This window comes from Eublepharis macularius, chromosome 12, assembly GCF_028583425.1.
Source record: "Eublepharis macularius isolate TG4126 chromosome 12, MPM_Emac_v1.0, whole genome shotgun sequence".
Taxonomy (NCBI): Eukaryota; Metazoa; Chordata; class Lepidosauria; order Squamata; family Eublepharidae; genus Eublepharis; species Eublepharis macularius.
The window spans coordinates 54153394-54176401 of NC_072801.1; the positions used below are offsets into that span (position 1 = coordinate 54153394).

The window sequence follows — 23008 nt, forward strand, 5'->3', positions numbered from 1 at the left end:
TTTGTATGGCTTGGATTTGAATTTGCATTTAATTAATAAAAAGACAGAAAGATAGAAATAATGTGCTCATCCCAGCCTAGATTCTTTTGGTCACTGCTTGAATGTTCTGATGGGAAAGACTAATCACTTTTCCATAGGCCCTGTCCAATGTACATTAGTAAGTGTAATAGCTAAAATATGACATTAGGCCACTTGCTTATGCACTTTTGGACAACAGGAAGCCCCCACTTTATTTGGGAACTTCCACATGAAGTTGTGCCCAATCCGAGTACTGATTAGATGGCTCCTGTATTTTATTTCCTGAAGAGCTGGATTTTTGAGGGATTTTTAAAAACTTTAATCCTGCTGATTTTTGGCAACTGTGGCATGACTCTGAGTAGAACATTCATCTGAATGTTCTGGCCATACCCATTACAGGGAGGGGGCAGAGCTAATGCAATGAAAAATTGACTAGTGATAATATAAAATAAAAATCATTTCGACCCATGTATGAATAAAATTTTAAACATATAGTACAATATATCCCTTCTCAGTGCTTTTTTTCTGGGGGTACGCAGTGCTACACGTACCCCTAAACATTTTGTGAATCTAATGGGAGAAAGTAAAAATTTAAAAATGGTGGAATTCCCGCTAAACCAACTCCAAATGTATTATGGATATTTATGTGATTTGTTGAGTTTTATGTAGCATATGTTGGCAACAAAGATGTTTAGTTATATTTAAACTCACTAGGAGCGCTGTTCATCTTACAAAAAATGGAACGTCTTTGAGCATCGAACACGCCACCAAGATCGCTGGCATAATCGGTGATCATTAGGGTGCAGACAAATACAAACAAGTCTTCTCTGAGCCACTTGGAGCTCTGGTAGGTGGAATCTAGCACGGTGATTGGTCAGTCTTGTTGCTACCCCCGATGGTGGTGACCAATTTGTGTACGTTTTGCGCAAAGAGTGCAAAGAGTTTGTCTATACCGAAACTCTTTGGTTGTGCGCATGTGTCACTATAGAGGGGCTTCATTGGCATATTGATACCCATAATTCTCATCACCGACAGTCTTCTGATGTCATTTCCTTTCACGGTGTTCCCTGAGTCTCAGATGGAAGCGAGCGTTTAATCTGTGAAGTAGTGTGGTGTTTTACTGATGAAAGTTATTGTGAGCTGTGTAATATGAGGTAATGCATGTTCTTGGTAATTTTGTTCTTTGACTGCATTTATTTTTTCCGATTTGAACTATAAAATGGTGATTTTCTTGAGTCAAACTGAGAGTACCCCTAAACATTTTTTTTAGAAAAAAAGCACTGTCCCTTCTAAACATAGTGTAAATAGAACAGGCAAAGAATAAAATAGACAGTACTAGCCCTACGACTTTGAGTCCTAGAGAAAATATTCAAAAAATGCAATTCACAGTAATATCATATCAGGACAATATAAATTGGCAAGATGTCGAAGAAGTAAGAGCCAAAACAGACGTTATGAATTACATGTGATTGTGCGAGTGTCAGCGATCCTGTCTGTTTCTGCCTGCCAGTGCCCCATTCCCGAATTTGTGCACGTGTCCTGCCCCTGCCATACCTGAGTGTGTGTGTCCACGTCTGCACGTGTCCCTCTCCACGACCAGCGAGTTGCCCACACTGAGCGGCTGTTTTTCCGTTCCCGTGGTTGTAGCCATTTCACTCGCTGCCAGATGGCACTATTGCCCGTGTGTTGCGAGTGAAGGGGTGCCGCAGCCCGTAGCCTTCCTCGGTGCACTGGCCCTGCTCCGTGGTGAGCAAGGGCAGGCCACGGGTTCCCGTAGTCGGGTGCTGGCTCATGCCCGGCTTGCCTTCTCCACCTGCCGATTTGCTGAATTATGTGGGGCGTGGTTGAGGCACATTCTTCCCTCCGGGTGTCCTGCTATTATTGCGTGCAAAGGGGGGGGGGTGTTCTGGCTGTGCCTCGCCCACGTGCCAGTATTCTGGCTTCTGCTCCTGTTCCACCCGTGTGTGCTCAAAAAGGCTACACAAAAAGTTTCAAAGTTTTTTTTTTTTTTTTAAAGCGGGGAATAAAAAACAGGGTTTGGAAAAAAAAATTATTTCCCACAGACTTTGGGCACACCGGGCCATGTCACTTCCCGGCTGGCCTACTGCGAGTGTTGCAACGTTGGGCAACTGCCTGGGGTGGCGCATGCCGCCCAGTGAGCCCGCTTGTTGTCCCTGCGGCCACTTTGAAGTTTTGGGGTCCACGGAGTTTGTTTGGACACCGTATCCGCGATAGGCTCGGATCGGTGCATGTTGACCTTTGAAATGTCTCTGGACCAACCAGCTTCCCCGTGATTGGTTGCCACTGTCATTTGCCTGCGCACACAAGGCTAGGCTTCTCGTGTCGACCGCACGTGGCCGTTGCCTTGCAGGGAAGCATGGCGGAGTGGGTGCCGAGTAACTGGCGGCAGGAGTGGGCAGCGGAGGCAGCCACGGCCATGGAGGCCAAGGGACTGAGCGAGCACAAGCGCGACACGGCTGAGGAGACTATGGTCCCGTTCCACCTCGAGTCTCTCTTCTCGGACCATGCTGAGCTCTCGCACATGGTCCGCCAGTCGATGACCTCTATGATTGAGGAAATAGAGGTCGATATGGTGGAGCGAGAGTTCCTCGACACGAGACCGCGGAGTAAGTTCGATGCCCCCCTGATTTCGCTTCGCAGCACTCCCCCTTTGTGGGTGGGGGTTGGCTTAGCCAGTGGTGTGGTTTCTCCAACACACTGTCTCATGCAGAGGGGGCTTGCAATGCAGCCCTCTGGTGCATGCGCAGAATTCACCACTGGTCCCCGCTGCTGATGGGCAGCCAGCGTCCTGCTTCATGAGGTGACAGGCCACACCTAGGGTCCGGCTCCCTTTGATCTAAAGTGTATGGGCCCTCTGCTCCTGCCCCAGAACAATATGAGCTGTGCTGCTACAGGTTGCGGGATTTATAGGGGATGAGCTCTTGGGAGTCAGAGCTGTCTCCTAAAGGTCTCCTCCTCTACGAGGGTGGGCCAGAACAGGAGGGCCTCGCCTTCTAAATGTGCCCAGCCTTGCAAAACGTGGCTTGTATGTTGGATACCACAGGGATCCAGAAGTTGCAGCATCGGGGATCGGCTTAACAGTCTTGCGGCGTCACTCAGTCAGATGCCAACATGGCAGTGCCCGCGACATCAGGTGCACTGAGCGGAAAAGTCAGCATTTGGCGGCTGGCAAGGTAGTGCTGGTGGGAGGAAATATCTCAACCGTGTTAATGCTTCTCTTTCAGCCTATGACAGGGAGCGCAGAATCGAGGCAGTGGGCATGGTGCATGAGAGGCTTCAAGCGTGGCAGGAGCAGTTCTGGAGTGAGTGTCGTCCTGCGATTTCAAAGTGGGTCACACAGCGCAGGGGTGCCTGGCACCACGGGTCTTCTCCTGCGAGGGTGGCCGCCATTGTTGGGGTTGTTCTCGGCCACAAGGGGATTGCACCGCTTGGTGGTCTCGGGGTTGGCAGAATATGGGTGGGGTGAGTGGCGGGAGGGGGGTTCGGCGCGTGGCCAGACCTGGGGGTGACAAGCCACGGTTGGAAGGGGGACATAGTGGGTTTGCAGGGGATGACTGGTGAGATGTGTCCCCTGATGTTTACAACAGCTAGTCCTCTGACCCCTCCCCAAAACCCCATTGCCTCCCTACCTGCCTTTCCCCCAGCCCTACCTGCCTTTCCCCAAAATGCCACCCCCAGCCACACAAGCCTCTCCAATTCCCCCCTCCCCAGGGAATAGTGGAGTGGAGGTGGATAGGGGCACCTTCTTTGGCAGGCCATAAAATGCCCCCTCAAAGTGGAATGTGCATGAAACTTGGTGGAGGGTGGGAGGCCGTGTGGGAGCAGGCCCCCTGAAAGCTAAGCGCATCAGGCTTGCATACTGCAACCCCAAGCCACCTAGAAAAATTACTTGTTTTTCCCCATTGAGAAGCATGGAGATTGTAGGAGGACAGGGGTGCTGTGTTTGGGGAGTAGTTAGAGGAGAGTTTGGAGAGTTAGGAGAAGGTCTCCTCCAACTTTGGGGTGCTTTGGACAGAAAAAGCCCCCCCGACTCCCAGAAACGGCCCTGATTCGGTATTTTTAACCTAATGCCGAATTGCACACACCTACTCGGGACTCAGCTTTGTGTGATGTTAAAATGGAAGGGGGGGGGGTGACTGCAGCACTCAGAGCGAAGCGCGGACGACAGCGCGAATGGGGAAAAATCCAGGCCGCGGGCCACTGCTGCCGCAGGTTTCCACATGCTCCATAGGGTCATGGGGGGACTATGTGTGTTCACTCGGCACCACGGGGCTTGGCCCCAGCAGACGGTGTCCGGCATCACCAGTGGCAGGCAACATCCTGGAGGGGTGGAATGGATCAACGGTTACCATTCGGTTCAAGCGGGAGTGATTAGCATAACCGGGCACACCCTCATGCAGAGCAATGCTCCCGTGTTTCCCAAGGGCGACCGTGCCTTTCTGCCGAGCCAAGGGCCTTTGGGCAGAGGCAGGTTCTATGCAAATTTTTTGGGGGGCGACCAGGAAAATGGGGTCAGCGTGGCCTGAGGACCACTCACCAGGGGCCACACGGCAACGAGTCATGACTTTGCCTGCTGGGGATGGTGTGTTGGAAGGGGAGCATGTGCCAGAGGGGTGCGCGAGCAGGCTGCCGTGACTGTATGGTGCATTGGGGGACCAAAGGTGCGGGAAATGCAAGCGGCCAGCCTTCATGGGCACCTCTGTACCCACATAGCCTGGCTGTCATGCAATTGGTGGCGAGGCACGTGAGAAACCCGAGTCCACGTGGGACAGGGACTCTCACAGGCACTTGTGGGTGAATTTCGTGAGGCAATGCCTTGCCCTGGCCGCGATCTCGCTAAAGACCCAATGGCCTGGCCTTCAATTTTGGCTCTGACCATGGGGTTTTCCCAACCCCTGGGGTCCCCCAGCCAAGGGAGTCCCAACCTCAAATCAAAAAACAGTACTCGCATCGGTACCATTGTGCGGAGCCTGGGTGTTAGTGTGCGACTTGCGCCGATTTTTCTATCACCAGCATTGACCATGCGCTGCCCTCTTGCAAAGAGGGCATAGCTGAGGCGCCCTCCTTCAATTCCCCCCTTAATTTGGGTGAAAAAAATTAGACCGCGTGGGGGACTCAGGAATCCATCTCTTCCTGGTTTCGAGCGAGGAGTCCCATGGGAATGAAGCTGTTAGACCAGCACTCTTCCCACGGGCTCCCCTGGCTGAAACTGCCTCGACTAGCCGACTAGTCTGGATCATCGAAACACCTTTCCCACCCCCCAACACACCGTCGAACTCAAGCCCAGATGCAACCCCCCACCCGACCACAACTTCAGTTTTCACACCCAACCCCCTACCCTCCGCCCGCAAGCCACCACAACATCAGAGTTGAATCAAGGAAATGCTTTTATTGTCCTTTTTGGGTTTTTGTGGCAGGGGTTACTGTCCCCACCGAAACCCCCCCCCCCAGCACTGGAAGTGTGCACAATAAGCGGCACGTATTGCCACTGCCCTCGCGGTGAGCGCAGCCTCAGACCAAGGTATCTGTGGCCTCTCCTCTGGTGGGTCCAGCAGTGCCTCGCATGGAAACGGCCCATATACGATGTCCCTGCAAGTCAGGCAGATGTGCAGGATGCAGCACGTGGTGATCACTGCGGTCATGAGGCATTCGCTGACCAACAGGGAACGCTGCAAATAAAGCCAGCAATTTTTCAGAACTCCGAACCCGCGTTCCACGCTCATGCTCGCCCGACTCAATCTGTAGTTGAATCGCTCGTGGGCACGCGTTGATGCCGCAGGATACGGCTTCATCAGCCACGGGCGCAGTGGATAGGCAGGGTCGCCAATGACAACTGGGTCAAATGTGACGCCCTCAAGGGTGAGTGGTTGCCTCGGAAGATGAGTCCCTTCTTCCAGTCTCTTGAAAAGTGGCGAGTTGCGCAGGACACGCGCATCATGCGCCCTTCCAGGGAACCCCACAAAAACATCCAGGAATCACGCATTGCTGTCTACCACTGCCTGCAAAATCATGGAGCAGTATCCCTTGCGGTTGATGTACTTGTCCCCAGAGAAGGGCGGAGAACGAATCTCGATATGTGTCCCGTCCACTGCCCCCCAGTCGTGGGGGAAACCCATCACCTTGAAACCTGCTAGTACCTCGTTGAGATCATCGATGCTGATCCACTTGTCAGTCAGCTTTGCCGCGATCAGCTCGCAAACCTCGTCGAAGATGCCGCACATGGTCGAGATGCCTCGCCCAAAGGCTGGCAAGGTAGTGGAGTTCGTGGTTCCCATGGCCAGCTTCCAGATCATGATAGCCACCATCTCCTCGGGGAGATGGGGTCATGCATGTTGGTTTTCTCACGGACCAGGAATTCACGCAGCTCTCCAACGATGTACTCGAAGGTGGCCCTGCGCATGCGGAACTGCTGCAGCCACTGAGAATTGCTGTACTCGTTCACGGCCCACCACGGCCACCAGTGGGGGCATGCCCGCAGCAGCACCCAGGCCGATCGTGGTGGGAAAGCCGGCAGAAAACACTGCGCCATATCTTCCATGGATGCAAGCATGGCCACCACCCTCCGCAGATGTCTCCTCCATTGAAAGGATTGGCGGTGACCGTGACCATCATCGCCCAACTGTCTCCCAAGCATCGCGAGGGTTTCCGTAGAGGCAGCAGTCTTGCGCAGCACCTTTCGGGCGGTCATGTGCAGGACGATACAGAGCTTACGGATCGCCTCCCTGGGTGGTGGTCTGGAGGGGCCCCTTGCACGTTTCTGTCCTGGGCAGTGGGCGACATGGTGTGACTTCCCTTCCTTGTGGTGCTGGTCTCTCCCTGCCTGCGTAATGGGCCGGCTCTGCGGTCGGCCAAAGCCAACTGTTTTTCCACACCGCCCTGTCGTGTCCCCAGGGGGGCGTGGACACCACTGACGTAGCTGCTGCTAGCCAGCGTTGTTGGCATCCCATGTCTGCCTTGTCCACCCTCTGGCCCCCTACGCTCGCGTGGGGGGAGGCGCTGATGGTGATGCGTCATTAAGCGACCAATGCTGCGGCTGGGGGGGCACTCCAGAGGATGGGCATGCCCCTGCGAGTGCCCACAAAAGCTGCTGCGCTTCACTCCAGGAGGACAACCTCCGTCGGTCTCAGAAAATCCTGGAAGTGCGTCGGGGTCTCTCATTGTTCTCTACCTCTCATCGCAACTCATGGAGCTTCCTGTTGCAGCTGACTCAGTCATCACCTCGATGCAGGGGTCCTCCATCACTCTCCCGCTGGTCATCACCCTGACTACCAGCCCAACCTCTACGGGGGGAGCAGAACTCTTGGTGGTGCCCACTGCCAGGAGCAGGAAGGGAAAGGGCGCCCCCTGGTCCGACGAAGAGACACACGCCTTCATACAGATCCGGGGCGATGACGTAGTACAGAGCCGTCTCTCCTCCAGCTACCAGAACCTAAGCCAGTTCCAATGGATCGAGAACGAGATGGCGTCGCGGGGATTCTCCAGGGACTGGGAACAGTGCCAGGAGTGGGCAAAGTCGCTGAGAAGGGGTTACAAGGAGTGTGTCAACGGCAACAGCTGCTCCGGACACGGACGGAGAGTTTGACCCTACTTTGAGGAGCTGAACCAATTCCTGTGGCTCAAACAAGACCTTGTGGTGCCCCGGGTGATGGGCACCGGTGTCCCCCCCACACTGGTGGACCGGCGAAGACATGCAACACGCTGCGAGGAAGGGGAGCAGGACAGGGAGACTGGTGACGTGGCCGCCAAGGGAGAGGAAGGGACTGAGGAAACCTTCAAGGAACCCGCCGGGGATGCCCTCCCAGAACGGAACTCTGAAGGTGCGGCGGCGGCCCCTGCCTCGCAGGATCCCATTGGTAAGTCTCCTCCCCTTACCACGAGAAGCGTTCACATCCTGTACATCTCCCTGTCCCACTGGCTGGGGCTCGGCGGGTTGCACCACAGGCAGTGGTAGTGCAGGTGTGGTGGGTTCTGGTGGGCTGGCTTGCGCTAGTCAAAATTGGCTGAGTGCCCTGGCCCGGGTCACCTGAATGGTGTTCCGATAAGAAGGTGGTTTGGGAAAGTTGGCCTCCGCTCTAGTTCCCCAGAGTGGGTGGGACAGCTCCTCACAACCCCTCTCACCTTGTTTCCCCGACACGCAGTGAACAACACGGGCTAGAGATCACGGCACTGATCTCCAGCAGAGCGGATAGCCAACCTCCGACTGAGGCGCAGGGAGTGGCCTCGCAATGAGGCGCTCATGTGCATGGAGGCAACTCGATGCGTGGTGGAGAAGATCTCGAACGAGCTAACAGCCTTGAGCGCTGTTGAGAAGGAGGCACGGCAGAGTGAGGCTGCTGACTGCAAGGAGCAAAAGGAGCTTTTCAGCCGGGCGGTGGAGGCAGCCGAGCGACAGGCTGCCAGTGCCGAGAGCAGCATGAGGGACATGGTCTGCCTTTTAAAGAGGCTTGTCTCCGTGGTGGAGCCCGCCGCTCCCCCCCTGCACTGCCTGTGGCCTCGACGGCAGCAACAGAGGCGCCTGCCGTTGACCCCCCACAGGATGCCGAGAACTGCCCACCCAAGCACTCCAAACCCTGGGCAAGCGGTTTCGGGAACGGCCAGACCCGGAACCCCTTCCCAAGGGATATCTGTTTGTGAAAAGGCAACGGTGTGCTCCACATCGATACAGGCTGTAGAAAGGGGTCCCAGAACAGCCGCACCAACCCACACCACTTGTTCGGCCTTCTTGTCTCGGAGACAAGTTTGTTTCTTTTGGGTGTCTGAAGTTTACAGAGTCTGACTAGTATTTTTTGTTGTGTTTTCGAAACATTGCACTGTTTATTCTGCTCAATAAAGTGCTCTTCAACACGGTCGTCTCATCATTTCACGGGCCCAGGGGAACAACATTGTGCTGGCAGCAGGAAGAGCAGGAGAGATCAGTTATGTAGCTCTAACACTGAAGGGCCGCTTAGTGCCTTCAGTACACCTTTCTCCGAATTTGCGGCCACGACACTGGCCTTCCCCGCCCACCCAAGGTTATCCGCCTCCCACCATACTTCCTCCCAACCGGCTCCTGGGCACCTCCCTTCGATTGGCCCTTTAAGGGCCTGCATGCCCCGTCTTCCCAGCCTCTCCCCTTGGCTCTCCACTCCCACCGGCTCATGTTTTTTGTCTTCCGCCTTTCGCCTCTCGTGTTGCTGGCTGCATCCTTGCACTGTGAAGCCACGTATATCCATGCACTGGGCTCCTACTGAGGGCACTCTCGCAGCCATAAGCCCAAATAGGACATAGGACCACGTCAGGAACCTTCTGGGCTGCGAACAGAACGTGCAGTTGCTTGCCAGGACGTTCCATGTTCGAATCCCGCACGCTCATGTGCCGGCAACTGTCAGTCCAGACAGGAGCCACCACATGTGCCTTTTAAAGGATTTAAGCTGCGCCCCCCCCCAACCGCGCAGGCCTGACATAAGTCCGAATAGCACCAAGCTCCAAGGCAGGGGCCCAAGGGCAGTGAGCAGAGTGCATGCCCACTGCCTGGGGCGCCCTGCGATCGAATCCCGCACGCACATGCATGGGTGATTGTCATGCGGCACAATTGCCGTCGCATGTGCCTTTTCCCCTTTTTGGCGAAGGTCCCATTTCATGGGTTCATTCAGTGCATGCTACGTTTCCATCCCCACCGCCCCCCCACACCTGTGCCAAATGTTGCCCCGCCATCCAACCGTGCCAGCTGAGGCCAACGCCCCCCCCCCCCGTTATTGGAGGCTGCCACACACCCCATCCGACACTGCCTAACAACGAAAACGGCCCCTGACTCTACCCCCCTGGCCACTCCCACAGGCCTGAGCAACACCGTGAACTGGAGGCCGCTTCCCCCCCCCACGCTTTTTGGTGAAAACTGCTTCCCCCCCCATGAGCACCCCCCCCAGCCCACAAAACAGTCTGTGCCAGGGCCGGTGTCCCTCTTGCTTCTTCCCCTTGTCCTCCCTTGCATTTTATGTTCCTTGCATTTTATGCCGGCCCACGCCTCCTCAGAATGTGGCCCCCCAAATGCCGAGCCTACAGATCTGTCTGTGCTCGGGCCGGCCACCCTCATGCTTATCTCCCTTGCATTTCATGTTCGGGAGTCTGTGGGGGCCATGTTCTGTCAAAATGACACCAAACTTGGTGGAGGCCTTCTCCCAACTGTCCTCCAACTTTCCCCCTAAAATGAAGAAAGGTTGGATTTTGGGGGGCCATGCTGTGCCCGCCCAAACAAGGTGCCCCCATCCTCCAACAATCTCCATGGTTCTCTATGGGGAGAAAAAAGTAAGCTTTTTAGGTGGATTGGGGTGGCATTTTGCAATCTAGATGCACCCTACTTTCTGGGTACCTGCTCCCACCTGCCATCCCACCCTCCACCTAGTTTCAGGCAGATTCCACTTTGGGGGGGGGCATTTTGTGGCCTCCCAAAGAAGGTGCTCCAATCCACCTCCACTCCAATATTACACGGGGGGGGGGGGGGATAAGAGAGGCTTGTGTGGCTATTTGGTGGATTGCCCCCAAACTTCAGGGGCCGATCTCCCACCTGTCCTCCCACCCTCTGCCAAGGCCAAGCTGATCCCACTTTGGAGGGCCATTTAATGGCCTCCCAAACATGATTCTCTTAGCTCCCCTTCCTCCATTATTTCCTATGTGGGAAATAAGACAGGCTTGTGTTGCTAGGGGTGGCATTTTGTATGCAAAATGCCCCCGAACTTCAGGGGCTATTCTCGCACCTGCCCCCCCACCCTCTTCGCAGGCCCAAACTGATCCCACTTTGTGGGGCCTCCCAAAGATGCTGCTCTTCGTTAGCCCTTTCTCCATTATTTCCTATGAGGGAAATAAGACAGGATTGTCTGGCTAGGGGTGGCATTTTACATGCAAAATGCCCCCAACCACCAGGGGCCCATCTCCCACCTGTCCTCCCACCATCCACCAATGCCCAAGCTGATCCCACTTTGGGGGGCCATCCTATGCCCCCCCAAAGGTGGTTCTCCTGCCACCCCCTTGTTCTCCTTCTACTTTGAGGAAGACTTCCACACCGCAGATACACATGGGGTTGGGGCTGCCCACGGCCACAGTCACAGTCCACCCGCACCCAAACTGCCACATACCACTCCCCCCTCCTGAAAACACAACCACCCTTGTCCTGTGGCTAGCCACTCTCTATCGATTCCTTTTATGGGAAAATCTCCCACAGCAGGAACCCACGAAGTGTTGCATCTGTGGCCACTGGTACAGCCCTCCTTTTAAACCCTCCTGCCCCCCACAGCCCCACACTGACCCAAAGACACCCGCCCCAACATCCCCTTCAGAACACTCTATGCTGGGGCCAGCAGCCCTCATCTCTATCTCCCTTGCACTCCCACCTCCTCGCATTTGATGTGCCTTGTATTTTATGACCTTGTATCTAATGACCCTTGTAATATGGCCCAGAAGGCCTATTCATGGGCAGCAGATCAGGTGAGAATTGTCCAGGTGACGCTCTTGTGTAGTAACACTCCACAATCTTGTCCGGTGCATTGGCGTGGCTGCAGGCCCCATTCCGTCCCTCCGCTGCCAGGACGATGCCATGCACCGGGGACAGTTCTCACCCCACCCGCAAATGAAGGCACTCTTTGGCACTCAGTAAAGTACTCTTGGTGCGGGGCGGTGCCCGGCATGCAGCGCCTCCACAAACCCGCGACACGCTTTCTAGCATACCCAGCACACAGGCATCCAAAATGTGCGCCCCCGTGTGCCACTGTCTCTCCCCCAGCCCGCGCGGTGCCTCAGGACAGCGGCACATTTGGGCACAGAAATAAGAAGGCAGTGTAGAATACAACAAACATTTTATAATGAACTCAAATTGAACACTGTAACCGCCCGTCATGAAAGGGCGCCAAAATGGAAGTAGAGCATGGCCCCGTGCTGCCCTCGCATCAATGGCCACCACCTCTTTCCAGCAGCGTCCGCACATCGGCCCTGAGCGCCCTGGTCTCCCTTTGCAGTTGGCGGACAGTCTGGGCGAGTCTGGAGATATCAATGGTCATCCTCCTCACTGAAACTTCAGTTTTTTGCACTGTGGGAGACAGAAGAATGATAATGGCGCACACACGGGCATGCCGAGGGAACACCGGGGGGGGCAGGTCTTCCACGCCGTGTAACAGCAGAACCTCGTGCCACCGAAACAGTGAACTCACAGTACTGCACCGTAGCACAGCACCACACTGCAGCATTACCATGCATTGAGGTTTGCAGAGGCCAAACAAATTTGCTCAACCCCAACTCATGTGCCGTCACAGGAATCTGGCTGTAAGATCCAACCCCTCCTGGCATTGCCGAAAAATGTGGTCTGTGCATAGTCCATAATCTGCCTACAGATTATGCCTAGACTCACACAGTCTCAGACAGGCCTCGACCACCCGCTGGTCCTGCACAGACACGTGCACCGACCCGGCAGTCACTTCTGGCTCGCCCCCAATGCTGGGCACTGTTCCACCGGCGTCATCGGATGAGTCTGGTAAGGAACAGTTCATCGTTCAGCCATTAAACGTTCAGCTGGCTTGTGGGTCAGGCCCATTGGTTGACGAGCAAACCCGACCCTCGCCCCCGCGATACAATCCTTTGAGTGGCACAGGCTGCCCCATCCCCCACCCACACACCCATCGTAGGCCCAGCCTTGAGCAAAACACGCAGGTGGATCATCCACCCGTCCGCCCGTCCTGCGCTCCAGCACAGCCAACAGTGCTCTACCTGGCTCCACCATCGATGCTGACGCCTCGTGCTGCGCGGCCTCCCCGCTGTCCTCCCCCACAGGAGGCGATGGTGGTTGCGTGATGACCTCCCCAGTTTCGGGCTCTGCTGCCTCCTCCTCCCCGCTAGTCAGCAAAATCACCTCACCGCCCTCCTCACCACGTGGCTCCTCTGAGCGATTGAACACAAGAGTTGGTAGTCCGCCCCCCTCACATGGACACCTAAATAAGGCAACTGTCCCCGACAGGGGCCCCGCCTGGCCCGCAACTGCGAGAGTTGAACACCCATGCTGCCTTAAGTCCCAGGAAGGGAGAGAAATCCCACCCCGCCATTGGTGCAGGCGCTCCCCGCGCCCTTTGGCACAGACACAACTTTTTCGGGCACAAACCCAAGCCCCCCTGCCAAGCCTGACCCACGGGATGGGCCTGTAAACTAATGGGGCCCCAAATTAAAGGGGGGGCACCTCAGCTTTGCCCCCTTTGCAAGAGCGCAGCGCATGGGCAATGTCGCTTGTACAAAAAGTGGCGCGAGCCGCAAAATAACGCCCAGGCTCCGTGCAACGGTCCCGATGCGAAGGCTCCCATGCACGCGGTGCACACAAATGATTTGTGGGCGACCCCCCGAGCGTGAAAAGTTCTAATCGTATCACCTTCCGCGCAAGCACCTTCTCCCGGTCGCCTTTCTGACGCCTCCCAGATGCGGAGCATGGTGCGGTGGTGAGGCACATGACACCGTGAGCTCCCCTGCAGTGAGCTCATAAATGCCTCGCGCAGGTGCCGGAATTTCGCTCGGCACTCCGCCGGCATGCGGGTGATGCCGGATACACCGAGACCTCGTGCAATCGCCGCCCAGGCATGAGGTGCACAGCCTCACGCTCCGCGCATTAGCTCTTCTGCATACCCCAACTGGAGCATGGAGGACAGCAGGAGCTCAACTTCCACTCGCCACCAGGCGCTCCACAGAAGCTGGCGAGGCGGCATTGCAGCTGTTGGAAAGTGCAGGGCGCCAGGGATGGACTGCAACCCCCTAACGTCCAACAGCTCCCCGCCAGACTGAATGGAGCCCCATGGGCTGAGGCATCAGTCAATCATCACAAAGCACCCCCATTTGGCAACCATCGACCCGCCACCCACCGGGTTGGAGGCGATTGGTCAAACCTGAAAGTCTGATATCAACAGAGTGCATCATTGTCCCACCAAGGCCCCGCTGCAGAGGGGCCACAATTTATTGGGGCATCCCCACAGGCTTGAATGTCATCTCCCCCACCGCCAGCAGCAACTAGCCCACCAACAATGATTATAAGCACGCAGGCAGGTGCTCTGTGCGCAAACTTGGCAGAGCGCAATGTTGGATGACGGGGAGAAGAAATCAAAACTTATGGGTCACGAGTCGCAAGTTATGGCCATCGAACGCTACACGACGCCACCTGCCGGCCGCTGCGTGAGCAACCACTGCAGGCTTCTTTTTCAGCTGCGGGTTGTGAGCATGCGTCAAGGGAAGCGCGTCACAGAAGCGCAACCAAGAACCCGCGGACGCTTGACCGTGAACACGTGTAGGGCGGACTGCTGAAACACACGAATAGCGAGTGGACAGCAAACCCCGCGGGAAACACGTGTAAGTACAATTGCGTGGAGAATGCGTGTAATTCGTATCGTCTGTTTCGGATCTAAGACACACAAAAATGTTAGCCAACTCTCATACGTTTCTTCCTCAGAAAATATATAAATCCTTATCAAATACATATTTTCTGAAGAAGAAATGCCTAAAATTTTCCTTGGTAGTGAAACATGAATTTGATCTCGATCTTGGGTACCTTGAGAACTTGGCCCTACAATACTTAAATGGTGTCATAAAAATTACCTGAGCACTCCACACTTGCATCTCTCCTGTGGTCACAGCTATGCTCTCCCCAGGGACTTTTCTGGCATTCTCTGAGGGCTTTTTCTTTTCCTGCACAGTTAACTGTACCCAGCCAGATGGTACCAGACCCTTGACCATAGCGTGCTCCTCCTACTGCTGCTATGGCGTTTCCACAGTCTAGTTCTCGGCACACAACTTGGGCGTTGTGTATATCCCAGCCATCATCACAAATAGTTCCCCACTGCTCGTTGTGGTAAATTTCAACCCTCCCTGAACAGCGATTTGAGCCAGCCATTAAACGGATATCTAATGAGAAAGAGGAAGTTAAACATAAACATGAAATAAATCTAGAAGGAACTCTGATGAACATTCGGTACCTGGGACAGGGGCCATTCATAGATACATATCAAAGCCATTTACTTTGTGGAGAGAAATCTTGAATAGTCATGACCCAGAATGGGTATAAGGCAATTGTTGCTTGCTTCTTGTTATCCTTATACCTAATCACCGTGGTCTGTTCTCTGTGAGTACTACATGATCTGCAAAATAATTTAGATATCTGCAAACTTGGAGAACCTCTGCTTTTCAAAAATAAATTAGTCGTGATCCGTTAGGATCACTCCAATCACTCTTCATGTATATTTTATTATTTATTGGATATCTGTTGCCAATAAGTACTTAGCACCAGTTCACAGACTTACTGGGACGTACTAATCGCTCCTTCTGATCAGGAACATTTCAAAAGTAGCAAATGGTATCAAGGCTATTGTGGATGAGAAAGACTGTACTAATTTGTGTCAAAAACAAAGATTCATACAACATATTGTATTGGCTACATACCCAAGCTATGGGTGATAAGTACCAGGGCAGATTATTCAAATATTGTCCAGTATGAGGAACACTTGAGAGCTTTTGGAGAGGGAGGTGGGTACAAATCTAACAGTGCAATCCTAGACAGAGTTACTCCAGTATAAGCCCATTGATTTAAAGAGGCTTAGAGTGGAGTAACTTTATTTAGGATTGCTCTGCTAATCTATGTACAATGTAGTGAATAGTATGGATGAACCCAATGCTTCTTGAAATGACTCATTTGTTGACAAACTCAGGACTTGTATGGGGTTGGAAGGAATTATTTCCTAGGTCAAACTGGTAGCTAATGACCCATACGTTGTGTGTGTGTGTGTGTGTCCCTGCCATTCTATCCACGATGAAGCAAGATACCTGCACATATAACGCCAGCATCTTCGCTGTGGGTACAGTCATGCTGCCCCCATTCTTTTGCAGGGCACTTGCTGATGGCATTCTCCGTCCCTGTGCAGTTAATACCATCCAGCCAGATGGGACCCGACCCTTCTCCGAAACGAGAGCCTCGTGGGGCTGAGATGGCTGTTCCACACCCTAGGTAACGACACACAACCTTGGCATCGTCAAGATCCCAATTGTCGTCGCAAATGGTTCCCCAGAGCTCTTCATGGAATATCTCAACTCTCCCAGCACATTGATGGTCACCCTGAGATAGCCTGATTTCAGGTGGTTCTGAGAAGGAGAAAGACATGGACAAACAGTGGATGTGAATAAATGTTCTGCAGCTGCATTGCCCGTGGGCTTTGATGCTTGCACACTGTACTCTCAGCCATGTAAGGGCACCCAAGACATATAATTTGAGCAGTGGGTCCACTGTAGAAAAGCGCTGGCTGCATGTTTGTACAAACATGCAAATATTCTCTCAAAGCTCCAGCTCAGGGAATCTCTTTAGTGTGCTTATAACAGAAGCTGGATGCCAACAGCTCTGATTGACTGGACCCCCCCCCCCTCCCCAATATCACATCTACTTTAAAATGATTTTTCAAAAAAAATGAATGCTTTAGAAATTAATGAGGTGGACAGAGGAAAGGCAAGACAGAACTGAATCTGAATCGAATCAGGTTTTCAGTAGGTAGCTGTGCTGGTCTGCAGAAGAACAGCAGGACTTGAGTCCAGTAGCACTTAAGAAACCCACAAGCCTTTTCAGGGTATAAGCCTTTGAGAGTAAGAACTGAACTTAAGAACTGAAAGGTGTAACTCTGCTTAGCATTGCACTGTTGGTCTGGTAAGTGGTAGTGCAGGCAACATTCAAAGAACTGATAAATACCTCTGTAATTTGCCCTGGCAACACATGCGGAAACCAGGCTCATCCCACAAATAAAAAAATACTCTAGGATTCTTGATTTATACTTCCTAGTCAGCCTATACCAGGGATTCCCACAATTTTTGAGCCTGAAGGCACCTCTAGATTGTTGAGCATCACCTCAAAATGGCAGCCATCCTGTGAGGGAATTCTGAGAGCGGTATGAGGAATTGGCCAAGGCCTTCACCTCCTTTCCAAGGGACCTACTGGTAGGTTCCCTCCTAGGGCAATGGTTGTTCATTTACCCCACCTTGCTTTCCCCATATCTTTTGCATTTTCCATCTTTCTGTTCCTGCCAAGGATGAAGAAGAGACAGTTACAGGGCAAGCCTAAACAGAGTTACACCCTGCTAAGTTTGGCAAGTGGCAATCCAGGCTGCATTCCTTGGAGAGGCATAGAGGCTGCCAACTGCTGAGCTGACTGCTACTTAGAGCCAAAACACACGTTAAGAAAAACCTAGGTTCAGCACGTGTTCTCTTACCTCAAGGTTTGCCGGGATCTGTAGGAGTCCTGGAAGCTTAAAGATCTGTAGGGGTCCTGGAAGCTTAAAGTCCTGGAAGCTTAAAGGATCTGTAAGCGTCCTGGAAGCTTAAAGGCGTCCTGGAAGCTTAAAGCTTAAAATACAGGCGCCTGTATTTCCCTTTCCCTTTTTGCTGCTCTGTAAATGCTAAACTTTAAGCTTCCAGGACGCCTACAGATCCCAGCAAACCTTGAGGTAAGAGAACACGTGCTGAACCTAGGTTTTTCTTAACGTGTGTTTTGGCTCTTAGTCCTGACATTCCAAACCTTAAATGAGAAGGCATATTCTTAAAGCAGGGAGACGATTTTATGTATCCTTTTTGTTTCTGGAGTTCTTTGACAATTACCTGCACACTCTACACCCGCATGCATGCTGCGGTCGCAGCTGTGTTCTGCCAATGGTTTTGCAGGGCATTTGTGTAGACTGTCTTCTTCTCCTGTGCAGTTGAGTCCATCCATCCAAGTGGGGCCCGAGCCTTGTCCAAACTTAGCTCCAATTGGTGCTGTTAGAGCTTTCCCACAGCCCATCTCCCGACACACGACCTGGGCTTCTGTCAAGTTCCAGCCATTTCCACAAACGGTTCCCCACTTCTGTTTATGAAGGACTTCAACTCTACCAGCACACTGAGTTGATCCACCAACCAGCCTCAGTTCTGTGTAGAGGGAAAGCAGAACAGACTCCAATAATGCCATTGAGGTTACCTCAGAAAGTCTCCATAGCAAGCCTTGCTGATTTCAAAATAATAAAAAAGCATATTTATAGCATACAAACATCAGCACTCACATGTTCAGTGAGACCAATGGACTCATCGTTCTGTGCTTGGCAATGGCCAAAGTGATCCTTTGTTCATATTTACAACTGGGGTGTGTCGATGGCATCCATTCCCTTCCACTTGTTGTGAGAATGCTGAATTGGGAGTATTGTCTCCAGACAATGAGATTTTTGCCTGCTTGACTGGAATTTTTATCTGTCAGTTTTAATAACTGCATCTTCTTGACTCCATGATTTTATCATGTCTTTTATTGTCAGCGAATATCACAAAATCCTATGGGCAATGTGCTGTATAGATTGCTTCTGTGCTCAATTGTGCTTGCTGTTTGCCAGTTTAAATGGGATGGGATGGGATTTGGAGGTACTGGAGTTCATAAAACAAGAGGGAATTGACTCCATGTGAAGTAAGGGAACAGGAACAAGGAAGAGGAGATTGGCCTACTTGCTTCTGCTGGAAAACTGAAATGCTGTTCGGGAAGATTCTGCTGCAATAAGGCCAAAATTTGCTGCCAGTAGGGATTTTGGGGTGAGCACAGAAGGAAGCAGTGCACCGCCCTAGGGATCCCTGAAATACGCAAGCTCTCCCTTCATATATAGAGATGAATATTTTCTGGATATTTTTAAGCCATGGGGAAAGAGAAGTTTTCCTCTTTAAAAAAATGGAAATCAAATGATATGCAATTTTAACTTTGTATGTCAAACCTGACCTTACATTACTGTCTTACGAGCAAAAAATGCACAATTCATAACTTTGTTGATGTAGAAATGAGTCAAGTTTGAATAAACTTACCCTTGAAAATATGTCCACATATACATATGTCTACATACATGCAGCATATGTCTACAGAATACACCAGGATTATGATATCCTAATACTCTATATTGTCTTACATAAGAATTTTCAAACTACTTTATCTTAAAATGTATTTCACTCATTAAAAAAAAAAGGAAAAAATTAATAGAATTTTTCTTTAGCTTCTCCCCAAATTTCCATTTTTTTTCCTGTTGGAAAGCCCCCAGAAAAGACTGTTTTTTCTTCTCCCTCTCTCTCTCATTTCACATCTCTACGTACACATCTCCAACATTTGTTGTAATGAAGAGTGTGTGTGTGCATGCACATGTGAGCACATGCATCCCTATTAATATTGGTGGCTGTGAAGTTTCCAACATGCTGGTACAAAAACATCCTGGCCCTTTGATAGAAGCTTATGTTATGTACTAGCTGATGTCATTTACCTTTGCACTGCGAAAAGCTTGATTTTGTCCATTTCCACACATTAAGCTTCTGTTAAAGGGACAAGACATTTTCTCCAGGCTTATTGGCAACTCTAGTCAGCTGCTGCCCTCCTGGTTTCAGGTACAAGTGATGGCAAGAGGAGACAAGTTTGGTTGAAATTTGCAATGTTTCTTCTGAATAGGTACCAGTTGACACCACAAGATGGCGCACATTCATAAGAAAGATTCGAGTCATAAGAATTTTAGTAATTTGTTCCAGGGCGATAGCACTGTCGCCCTGCTGTAGCAAGAATAAACAGGAGTCCAGTGGCCATCTAAAGAGTTACAAGATTTTATTCCATCATAAGTTTTCATAGACTAGTGCCTCCTTTTTCAAATGCAGTGTGGGTCCCCACCCAGGCTCATGTTCTACAAGGAGAGGCTGACACAGCATTTCTATCCTTTGGAGGACTGCCCCAAGAAGGACAAAGAGAGCCCTCTGCCCCCATCTCTTCTCTCGGCTTGCACTGGAAGAACTCCACTCTAGACCACAAATATAGGAATAAAATCTTGTTAGTCTTTAAAGTATCGTTGTATGTAAGATGCAGTCAAGACGCAGGCTTGAAAACCATAGTGGTTTCAAGGCAACTGACGTTCAGAGGTGGTTTTCCATTGCCTGCCTCTGTGTAGTGACCCTGGACTTTCGTGGTGGTTTCCCATCCAAGTACCAGCCAGGGCCAATCCTGCTTCGCTTCTGAGACTGGCCCAGCCTGGGCCATCCAGGCCAGGGCTAAGATATCATTAGGCACTTGCTTATTCTAGTGAGTAAATTAATCTCAAGATGATTTTCCATTACAATTGCCAGGTTTTGTTAACAGCTTTGGGCCTGTGCTTTTAACAGCAGTCTGAGATTAGCACATAAAATGCTTCGTCCAATCCCCCCCAAAGATTTGCATGCTGCGTACTGAGCTATGGGTAAAGGGATGGAACTAGAACAGGATAGTTGGCTACCATAGATGTCAAAAATGCGACTCAGCACGCTGGTTCTTGAACATACCTGAGCACACAACGGCAGCATCTTCTCCATGATGACAGTCATTTTTTCCCCAAGGCATTGCAGGGCACTGACTGAGAGCTGATTCTGTGCCTTTGCATTCGACTTCATCTAGCCAGATGCTCCCAGTTCCTTTTCCAAAATATGCTCCACGTGGGGCTGATATTGCAGCTGAACATCCCAGCTGCCGACAAACAACCGCAGCATCCTCCAAACCCCAGCTATCATCACAAACAGTGCCCCACTGGCCATTGTGGGACACTTCTAGTCTGCCACTGCAACGACTTGAACCATTCACCAACCTGATTCCAGCTGTGTCTGAAGTTGCAGGATCTGAACTCCAAACCACATCTAGGAAAGATAGATTTTCAGAGAGTGGAACAACAACAGAAACAAAGATAAGTGGAAATAAGCATTACAACCTTGTCGTGCTAGCAGAAAACTCTTCTGGAGTTATAGAAGACAGGAAGTTTGGAGTTCGTGCAAAATTCAAAACTGGAATTCAGAGATGGGAATAAACAGTTTAACTTTTACCATTTTATTGTAAACTCTGCATGCTTAATTGACTCCTCCTCCTCTATACTTTTGTATAAAGAGGGTGAATATTTGTATATCATTTTTTGGGGAACCGTTATGTGACGAAGCACTTCAAGTGTTTTAAAAAGTTGACTTGCAGATCAGACCAAGATCTATGGGTCTTCATGGACACTGTGCCTTTAGGGTCACAAGAAGGCGATAGCCCTCCTGTATTGTCTCTCATAGGAATGTATCATTCAAAGGTACACTGCTTCTGTGCCCAGAGGCTCCATTGACGTATCATGGCTAATAGTCCTCAAGACCCATCTAAACTACCCCAAATCATGCCACAGTGCATTTCATAAAACAGTTGTGCTTGTATGAAGAAGTCCTTCCTTTTGTCGGACTGAAACACACTGACAATCAGGTTCACTGATGCTAGACAGCCTCCGTGATCTAGAAACAAGGAAGGACAAGACACATTTCCAAATTCAACTGCCCCCTAATCCAGCTGGAACTGAACTCTTGAGGATTGTAGCCCTGGACCGAGGGATCCCCCTGTCAAATTTGAGTCATAGAACAGAAAGGCTTCCTCGATTATTAAAATTCTCCCTTCCAGTATAGGGAGTCCTTCCTGTTTGTTTCCCACCACTGGAATACTCACAGTAGTTGGGTGCTGGGAATGTCTCTTTAATTCTATGAATATACTTTATAAAACAAGCACATGTTCAGGAACTTTTAATAATGAAGGCCTAAATAATCTGTGTTACAATCCTGAGTATGAACTCTTCTTTAAATATAGAAGTTTACCGGTTCGGATAATGATCCGTCTAGTCCAACTTAAAAAAAAAAAATTATTACAATTTTTCTAGGTAAGACAAAGATGAGCATAAACAGAAAATAACAGCAAAATAATTAGGGCAGTGTTTCTCACCAAGAAAGTTATGCATATAAATCAATAAACACAAATGTTGAAGTATCACTAAACAAACCACAGGAAGCAGAACTCTAATCCTAAAACAATTATCTTGGTTTAAAATGGGAGCGGGTTTAAAGCTCTTGGCCATTCCAATTCAGTAATGACAATATTTGCTCCCCTCCCCCAAAATAATCACCTTTGAAGTAGCTCTGACAGCATCAAGACATCCATTAACATAGAACAAGAATATTGACCATTCCCCCACCCCCACCCCCACTGAATTTAGCAGACCTCTCTGATATCATAAATTCCAGAACGGCTTCTTCTAGCAGTCCGCACAAAGGCTGGTTGTATTTCCTAGCATTTTCAGATCCTTCGTTAGAATCCAGAAGACACTAGGTAGGCCATTGGAAATTGGTTAGCGGACCCTGATCTGCCTTCTGCCCACTGCTGCTTTTATCTTATCTCAAATAAACAAGCAGTATGAGGAGGACTTGCAGACAGTGGGAATGGAGGGGGAGGTATCAGTTCACTAGCTTTGAAGGGGGAAACACTCACCCCAAAGACTGGTCAGGAGAAGAAGGGTCATTGCCATTTCTTTAAGAATCCAGTCTAGATGTCTTGCAGGAAGAGTGAAGGCAACCATTGTTCCAGGGATCCTGTGATGTGGGTGCAGATCCCGTACTTGGACAGAATGGTCAGGACCTGGGCGCTTAGCAGTGACACTGATAGATCAATACCATGGGCAAAGGTTAGGACTGGACACAAAACCCTGGGAAGGGACTGGTGGAGACTGGGAGGGAGGGGTCTGGTCAAGCTCTGTATATCCACCTCTCTGGCACTGCTGCTTCCTGCATTTTTAAAATTGTGAAGTCACTTTCAATTCCCTCCAGCGGCTGTTTTGACTGTGGTGGTCATGGGGAGCTCAGTGGGGAGAGACTTGATATTCATACAGCTGGTGATTTGAATCCTCTCCGCGGGCACTCTTGAGAAGTGGCTGGCCTGAGCTCGGACACTAATTCTGTATGGGGTAAAGGGCGTGCTAATGGTGATCAGATAGATTTGACCTAAATGTGTGCAAAAAAGAGATCACGCTAATGATGAATGGAAAAGTTTTTTGGAAGACATGCGGAATAAAATTACTGGAGGTCCTTGATTATGGCTTCATCACGTCTGAGGGCCAGTTTCTGAATAAGTCGCTGCTCCCTGCTTCTT

General features: G+C 51.0%; 1 protein-coding gene across 1 annotated transcript in view; it reads right to left on the minus strand.

Annotated features, from left to right (window-relative positions):
* LOC129338539 (deleted in malignant brain tumors 1 protein-like) overlaps positions 1–22517 on the minus strand; it is a 39826-nt gene extending 17309 nt beyond the window's left edge. The window contains exons 1-5 of the mRNA XM_054992848.1: positions 22352–22517; positions 20362–20709; positions 17665–17970; positions 15853–16167; positions 14632–14937 (exon numbers count right to left, since the gene is read on the minus strand). Coding sequence (XP_054848823.1) covers positions 14632–14937; positions 15853–16167; positions 17665–17970; positions 20362–20709; positions 22352–22439 — 1363 coding nt within the window. The 5' untranslated portion in view covers positions 22440–22517. The remainder of the gene's footprint in view (positions 1–14631; positions 14938–15852; positions 16168–17664; positions 17971–20361; positions 20710–22351) is intronic.
* Positions 22518–23008: the final 491 nt, after the last annotated feature.